Source organism: Opisthorchis viverrini (assembly GCF_000715545.1).
Source record: "Opisthorchis viverrini unplaced genomic scaffold opera_v5_30, whole genome shotgun sequence".
In the NCBI taxonomy this organism is placed as follows: Eukaryota; Metazoa; Platyhelminthes; class Trematoda; order Opisthorchiida; family Opisthorchiidae; genus Opisthorchis; species Opisthorchis viverrini.
In genome coordinates this window covers 1,351,073-1,359,908 of record NW_008751686.1, presented here as the reverse complement: position 1 = coordinate 1,359,908, position 8,836 = coordinate 1,351,073, and the positions used below count along the sequence as shown (strand labels likewise).

Here is an 8,836-nt window from a genome sequence, read left to right as displayed (position 1 = left end):
AAGAGAGAGACGAGCGGGAAAGAGGGGAGGGGGGGGGGGGGCGAGACGGCCGAAGTGGTTAGAGCGCGAAATTGCCGATCAGACGGTCCGAGGTTCGAACCTGCCCTCTGCTTCTCGACTCCCCCTGTTTAGGCTTGGGCAACCTGGCAGTATCCCAGCTCTCGTGCAACCTTTGGGTGGCATGGCAGTTAGGCACCGGGTGTTACAGCTGAACGATTTTTTCGAATGTCTCTATCTAGGTTACTGACAGAGGGTCCGATTAACATAAACACCACCATAAACTTCAGCAATGCATTTCATCGTTTCATGAGAGTTGGTGTACCTGGCCATCATGGACATCCATTACAGAGACTATGGTAATCGTGTATAGACCTACTGAGCCATAGCGTAACGAAATATACGGAAGTTTGAAAATGCATGCAGAAAGTTGCATGAGCACCCATGACTAGTCACTCCGTGCACTTGTATGTTTGTTCGGAAGTTTGGAGGTGTCTCCTCGTGTCAACGGTTATTTTTTCGTCCCTTACGTCCACACCATAGTTTCCAGTCTAGTAGATAAGAAGAAAACTAGCGAAAAATTGGATTGGTGTTCTCAAAAGTCTCTCACTGTTCACAAGCATTTTCCAGAAGTCTTTGTTAGTTTATAACTTGAAGCGATTGAGAAGATGTATTTCATGTCATCCAACAAGAGATTGGGTAGTACCCTTAAGTTGTCTTGACAACACCTCCCAATGTGTGATACCCCACCGTCAATGAGGAAACCGGATCCAGCCGGTTACATGGTACAAATTGCAATGAATAAATTAGGCCTGCGTACCACGGTTCAAGTGAAGATCGTTGTGCTATTAAGAAAGTGGCCAAGTCGAAGAACCTAGTCAAGTCAACACTGTGTCAGCTCTCACCACTATACCACAAGTACTTGGTCTTAATACTGCTGCTGATGGGGACTTTCGCTCATATTTTCAGGCCGGCAGTGATGCCGGGATGGTGAAGGCACGTGTACAGGGCAAAACGGTTAAGTAGTGCTGAATTTTCTCACTCGCTTTCGCTTAAGATTCCATAATCCTCCTAAGATAAATCTAAGATTCATTGGATCCTGGTCCAAAATTGCTGCTGTTTAATACTGCGGAACAAGTCAGTCTACCAGCCAGTATACAAACCTAGTCGTTTTTCAACATCATTATCAGTTAAATTCTTGCGCGTGTTGTCATCCAATTTAAAAGAAACCTAACCGTATGGATAATAGTCTGTTTTGTACGTTCTTGAACCTACAAACTGCATCGGAGGGAAGGCGACAATTTACACGCTACATATATTCTGTAATTTTGATACTAGTTGCAGTAAAACAAAAGCCCATTCAACCTAGATTTGTTTTGTTCATAAGCTCATCAGTGCTCGGAATTTCGTTCGCCACATTTCATGATCACACTACTCACAGAGACCACCAAGCGCACGGGAGATGAAGTACCAAACTAAATAAGCCCATGAAACTGCAATCGAGCTGTCTTCTAGTCGTCCATTCGCTCCAAGGATATTAGGTGCTATCTAAAACCAAATTTAAGGATTAAAATACCTTATTTTGTCTGGATTTTGAGAGTCACGTGACTTTAGGAAATATTTGTTGCAACACAGTTTGTCCAAGCTGCAATGCATCGCTCGAAAATATCTACAATAAGGCTGGATTTGGTGAATAATTTCTATGTTGTCGACAAGCAAAGGATGTGATTGCTCAGACTGAGAGTGGTGCAGCGATTTGAATCATAATGTCAATGAAAGCGCGAAGTGAAAAATCAAGTTAAAAGTTGGTCTGAATACTTGACTGTATGCCCTCCAGTACATAGAGCTTGCAACAGCTCAGTGGGTAAGGTCTGCCGTTCGAACCCTGCATCTCGACTGTTCCTATCCGCTCTTGGGCAAATTAGAAGTATCTCAGCCTTCATGGTTCTTTCGGGTAACATAGCAGCTAGCCAACGAAAAGATTTTACAGCTGAAGGATTTATTAGTCCGGGTTGTTGAAAAGTGTCAACAAAGGATTTAAAAAACCATACCGTTGATGAACCGGGACGAAACCGCGGAGACTAATCCACGAAAAAAGAAACGAGGCATTCAGAAAAGTGCGAAAAGAAAAGTTTCGTCACCACTACCTCACTTTAGTAGTGCAGATAAGAAAGCAAAATAAGAAAAAAAGGATCTCACCGAAAAAAACGACCGACTGTTAGCTAATACGGCCACACATAAGTCAACCAGTCGGAAAACACCACAAAGTTACTCAACGACAGCAATACGGCCTTCAGAAAACTATAACTACCAGGCGAAATTATCGGCCAAAAACGACTGTCAGCAACTCCAGTACTAAGCAATTCTATGGGTAACCGAAATTAGACGAGGACGTAAAGCCACCCCGCTTCACCGTTTTACTACATGGAACCCTAAAGAACGGTTTGATGAAAGACCGCTGGGTAGAGTTTGGTTATCCTATTTCTGGATAGAGAATAGTATCTCTTCACGGCAGTACCACAAGAAACTATGGGATGAACAAATTATGTTGGCGCTCGTTATTTCACTTAATTGTAAGTTTGCCAACGAGTCAATCCTAGAACGTTTCTGCGTGAAACCTAACGCACTGAGGACTGCGGAACTGGAAAGCGCACATAAACTGCTAGATCGCTACGTAACGGCTCTCTTGTCGATATGCTAAGAAACGAAAAAATCCCCGAGCCTATCGTCAATATTGCGTTTGTAGCTGGATTCGTAGTGCAAAATTCAGAGATTACTATGATCGCCGGTTTGTTCATTGAGATAATGACATTCTCCTCAGAAAGATCAGAATTTTTCAATGAGAAATTCTGGGCTTCGAATTTGCTACTTGGACGACGTTTACCTTATTTTCGGAAAAACAATTCCATATGACCTGTGCACAATAACGCGTTCGGCACAACTTCCTCATCTTCAATGAGATGATAGGGTGATTGTGTTTAAAGTCAACACGCTGATAAGCCACTAAACTATTACGCACCGCTGCCAAAGTATGCACTGATAGCATCAGTTGGAAGGGTGGCAAACGGTTGCAAGAAACTCCTGTAGTTTATCCTACCAATCAGTATTCTGCTTATAAAACTAGTCTTCTAGCTCTGTGATGGAAACCGTTTTGCTCTTAAGGTCAGTACAGCTAACTTTCCTCGGTGTGAGAAACTTAGTAATGTTGAAGTGTAATGTTATCACTTTAGGTTTAATTCATCCGGCCTGTGATTAGCATAAACAAAACGAAGCGAAAATCAGTTCTCTGCGTTTGTCAACTTTAGACTATCCGAAGTGTTTCTAATCAAGAATTCATTCTGTAAGTGAATTAATCTATCCCAGAAAGCAATCGCACTCTACAGATGGTTCATTCTTTTTGGTAACTGTCAGCAGCGACCACCTCACGAATCTCCAGGATGACGGTCTGTCATGTTGTAGAGAACGTTGATAATCATTTTGGTTTTTTTATTAGTTTTAGCACTGACATAAGTTCCCATTGCTTAAATAAGAACCTTTCTCTGTTCAAACCACATGCTTCCAATCACTGCTTTCATAAAAGGCTCAGTGAACGACAATGCCCGGAGATCCCGTAGGTGCATTGCAGTGCATGAAGCACATCGGGCTCCGGAATGCTCATAGTGCCTTTGCAATGCCTTCAGGATTGCTTCATTGAGGAAAATAGCAAAAACATCAGACATGTAGCAAGCTGTATACTTACACCTCCAGCAAGTAGAGTTTACCACACAGTCATTCTGATTGTGGTCATTTTTGTGCTAAAAGTATTTGATGCGTCCACCGCTAGGCTGATCTAAACGGAATTTGTGTCCCATTCCGTTGTGAAAGGAACTTGTTAACACTGAATACTAATTTACAGATGATTGCGTGTAGCCGAAATTCGAATACAGTCAAATTGATTCCGTTATAAGAAAATGGATGATTTCTGATTACCCACAGTGTTCCTGCCTTGAAGAGTCTCCCAGTGGCGAAAATGCACAAACTGGCCGATGTCCTTGAAACGGTAAGCCTATTGGAGAATCTCATTTTATTTGAAAGTTAAGGTTTTTTTAAGTCAGCGTATGTTATCATAGGGTATCACGATTTTCGCTTCTGAATCTCCCTGTGGGCTTTTTATTTGGTTTTCATTCTCTGTTAGTTGCGAAAATCTCTTTGGTTTTCTTATTTAGGACTTAATGATTCCCTCCGAAACTACCGAGACGTTATGTTTTAGGCCGTAAGTGGAAAATGTCGGCAACCCATATTTCCTCTCATTTTAAAAGTTAAGGTTTTTTTAAGTCAGCGTATGTTATCATAGGGTATCACGATTTTCGCTTCTGAATCTCCCTGTGGGCTTTTTATTTGGTTTTCATTCTCTGTTAGTTGCGAAAATCTCTTTGGTTTTCTTATTTAGGACTTAATGATTCCCTCCGAAACTACCGAGACGTTATGTTTTAGGCTGTAAGTGGGAAATGTCCGCAACCCATATTTCCTGGGGACAACTACCCCCGCCCCGATTCCTTATTCCGCTTTTCCCTTCGTTACCTAGCTACCAGCACCACGCTATGAAGTAAAGGTTGAAAGAATAACCACATTTTGCATACGACTTTTCAACTTCCTTTCGCAAGAGTTTTTGGAGGTTGCCGGACCTGCGTGAAAGAGGCCATCGGTAAGATTAAAAGCCGAAAGGCCAGATTTCGCGCGCCCATCGCCAGTAGTCAGTTACACAGTGCATATAAATGCATGAGAAACCGTTCCACAACTCGGAGTTGTTATGTCACCCATTAACCTCAGCATCCTTTCTTGCTCAGTCTATGAAATTTTGCAACCTTTGTGAATACTAGGTCACAGAATATGAAGCTAAGAATGTGGTCATCGATCAACAACTCAACTGGCTTGTTAGTTATGTGATGTGCTCACATCGTGCACACCAGTCTAATTCATCTACTCCTTCGGCTCTCTTAGTTCTTTTACAACTCTAGGCATCTGCCTTATTTTATGAATAAATTAGTTAATGGTGATGGATTATAGTTGGTGTGGTTGATGCAGATACTGACAATGTGTGCCGTCTGAATGATATGATCGATGTGATTTTGCCACCAGAGTGCTTCAGAAAATGCATTCCTGTTTTGTGCACGTTTACAAAAGCTCTGTTTGTCGGCTTAGGTTCTGTTCACGACAAAGCAGAGGTCACGACGAATCCGTTGGTATGCAAACGAAATTTCAGTGCAACAAGTCTATAACTCTGAATAATGTTATATCTATTCGTTCTTAGGTTTAGAGGGGAACATCTGATCACTCGGAACCTATTAAGACATGCAGACAAACTAAACAGGTTTCGAAAGCTTGCGAGCGACTCAAACGGATTTAGTGCTTAACTTTGTTATAAACCTGTAGATCACTTTCAACATGAAATGAGGTTCTCCGAAAGTACCGTCCATGTGGTTAGAAAACATCAAAACGCCATAAACAAATCGTTTGGCTACGTGGCATCAGAACCATTCCTTTGCTGTTTGGGATTGAAAATAAATCCAATTCGATCACACTGAAGTTGAACCTTCTAAGCTTGTCACAACAGATCGATTGTTAAATCGAACTCGAATTAACTAGATCCGCTGGATGCTTGCTGAGCTTTTGGGATTTAAATTCACACTTTTAAGTTGACTGGAAAACATCCAAATACTGTATGAGTTCGGGGTAAATGGATCTATTTATTTGCCAGCTGAACTTGCCTTCTTATTATAGAACGGAAAATCTTTTGTGAACTTGATTACTTGGCGTCGCTCTACGGAATATATGCGCAAAAAATGTGCACTCCACAAAAACTAAAGTTTATGATACTTCCTGTAAAACCCTCGGGCAAACTGCAGACTGATGTGTTCAGTTCGGCTAATGCGACATCACGACAGCACAACACCCAGACCAAAACACGATGCGGAAACTAGTGTTATGTGAATGTGTCTGGGTGTGCGTATCCCGTTGGCGTGTTTTTTGAGCTCAGGACAAAAGTCCTTCTCGGAAATGCGTTTTGTTTGAACTTTGTTCACTCAAGCGGATCCACCGGCCGATGATGCTACTTGTATTGCACCATTGACTTCCTTAGAGGCCCTCAGCGTTAAGTTAGCCCACCTCTGTCTGTCCGCTGAAGACTGCGGCACATCGGCTATTCTACATCCCAGGTGCCGGGTGCATGCAAATGCATTTAGAACAAACAATCATTTTGCCAGGTCTCACAAGCCTATTTTCGATGGTAAATCCAAGTAGACCACTAGGGTTCCTTATCGGTAAGCTTGCGTCGGCACATTTTCAACCGAACAGTACTGCAGCTACACAAATATGGTAATATGGTGGTCACTCAGACTCAGTTGAAGTATTTGCGCTCTCAGGGACCGTTTGGGAGTTTTATTGTTGCAGTTCTACTAATCAGGGTTTCAGACGGAATGTGTTCACATCAAAAACTGTGTTATTTATTATTAGGCTGTAAAATTTGACATTCATGACATGATGGCGACGAGTTCCAAATGTCACATGGAACACCGGAAATGTCACAAAATCGGTAGCCTGTCGGTTATCAAGCCAGCGAATTTTTCTACAAAGGTCCAAAATTAAACGAAGATATATTTCTGTCTAGCCAGATCACCCCGCTGTGTTTTAACTTGGTTTCTTATAGGACCCCCTGCTTGTTGTCTAAGCTTTCGTTCATAATATGATCAGCTCTGTGACATCAAAATCAAATCGTCCAGTTGTAGCACCCTTTCGGTGCCTAACTGCCATGCCACCCCATGGTTTCACGAGGGCTGGGATACTGTCAGGTTGCCCAAGCCTAGACAGGTGAAATCGAGAGGCATAGGTCGGATTCGAACCACGGACCTTCCGACCAGTAAATTCGCGCTGTAACCACTTCGGCCATCTCGCCCCAGCTCTGTGACATGATCGATCTTACTTGAATCCTATGAGATAGGGAAAATAGTTATCCTGATGGAGAGCACCATCACCGACCGGTAGAAACTATTGGATTGCTGCAACATCGGTTGGCGCCAAACAATACTCATCTATCACATTGCCGTACTGTAACTCGCAGTTTTTAGGTGGGAGTTATGCCACACGTAAATAGATAGATTACCGACCGGTAGAAACTATTAGATTGCTTCAACATCGGTTGGCGCCAAGCAATACTCATCTATCACATTGCCGTACTCTAACTCGCAGTTTTTAGGTGGGAGTTATGCCACACGTAAATAGATACCGTTGAGTGAGATGGAACGAGAATACGGGAACCAAAGACAGTGGTAAATAGCCATCGTCGTCATCAGGGACACTACTGTACTAAAAAATCCCTACGACAGGCAACCTCTAGAACCTATTTGTGGATAGCATCTGGAAATAATAATGAAACTATTGTGTTCCGATCCTCTCACTCTCGCATTGCCAGGCATTGCTTCGAGATAGGTAACCGAAATCCCGAACAAGCGTCATTACTAATAAGTGACAACAAATACCAAGGGGTTTGTCCAACTTGAAGCCTTTTTAGGCAGACGGACTAGAGGCGGAGTCTGGTTTTCTCAGACGAGAATGAAATTCATTGTTGACATTTGACATAGCTGTTGCCCCTATGAGTACGGCTCACGCCACATCCGTGAACCAATCAGAGGCGGCTATTTAAAGGCATAGCTGAAAATCATGAGCGGAGAATAGAACGCTAAAGATGTATTGAATAATCCCAACATATCCCGATGTATCCCGAAGAATGTATGCTTCAGTTAAAAGAAATCAACCCTGCGATATCATGTGCTCTGTAATGTTGGTCACGAGTATTTGGTTAGCCGTAGAAGCGTCTTCTCAATTGGTTCACTTGGGTTTATATCACCTCTGTGTTTGCAAAAGCGCTTAAATTTTTGTCCGAAGCAAGTTGTTGAGAAACAACGGATTCAGTTCAAACTGAAATGCGATCAAAAAGCTAGATAACGCGAAGCTCATCTCTGAATGTAACGTGAACGAAATCGTAAGTATGCAAAAGTCGTGCCAAAAATCAGCGTAGTGAGTTATGTACTTGGTGTGTGTCCAAAGGAACTACTTGAAGTCTTAAACCATTTGCTTCAGATACATTCATGCCTAGATGCGCTTTAAGCGCAGTCAATTAACAGTTGATTTCCACAAAACGTTTGCGAAAGGCAGGCAGCTAGAGACATTGAAAATTTCGAGCAAATTCTTCTTAATTCAAACTTCATTACAAAGTTCCAAATCCTATACAGAAGCAAGCCAATTCTCCTCTCAAAAGATTCTACCCCCCTAACTTCTGTTCAGAGAAAAGCGAGCACAATGTTTTCTATCAATAATTATCGCCAACTGCAGGCCGCCTACGGCATATGATGCGGATGCTCCCGAAAGTATATCCGTCAAAAATCGCCGTCTTTCACTCATTTGGAAAGCTCCCTGACGTGATTTTTGAGGCCGTTACTCATTATTGAGTACTCAAAGTCTGAATGACAGAATTAATTCTTACCAGCATAGAAAGGCCAATGATAGGCACTGTTGATGAACTCTAATGGAAGCCAAGCTCGAGTCCAGTACCTCCCCATTTTGTATACACCCACCAACAATAATTACGCCAGGACAGAAACAGGACTTTTCAATTGAGAGTGATGTTATCGTGAACCAACCACTGCCGAAAAATTATTGCAACTTAAATTCTACAAATTCCGCAATCCGGCGTTGGTGCTACCTGACTGGCAATTGCGGACAGGCTGGTCAGTCGACTGAAACAACCAGGACACCTAATGGGTCGTCGTTCCGGACCTGAGGTCAGTCGACCAGTTAGTAGTTA

At 42.5% G+C, this 8,836-nt stretch overlaps 1 protein-coding gene across 1 annotated transcript in view; it reads left to right on the top strand.

The window, feature by feature from the left end:
• T265_02459 (hypothetical protein) overlaps window positions 1–8,836 on the top strand; it is a gene marked incomplete at both ends in the record, with an annotated part of 117,398 nt that overhangs the window by 58,737 nt on the left and 49,825 nt on the right. Inside the window, one exon of the mRNA XM_009166708.1 lies at window positions 3,973–4,036. Coding sequence (XP_009164972.1) covers window positions 3,973–4,036 — 64 coding nt within the window. The remainder of the gene's footprint in view (window positions 1–3,972; window positions 4,037–8,836) is intronic.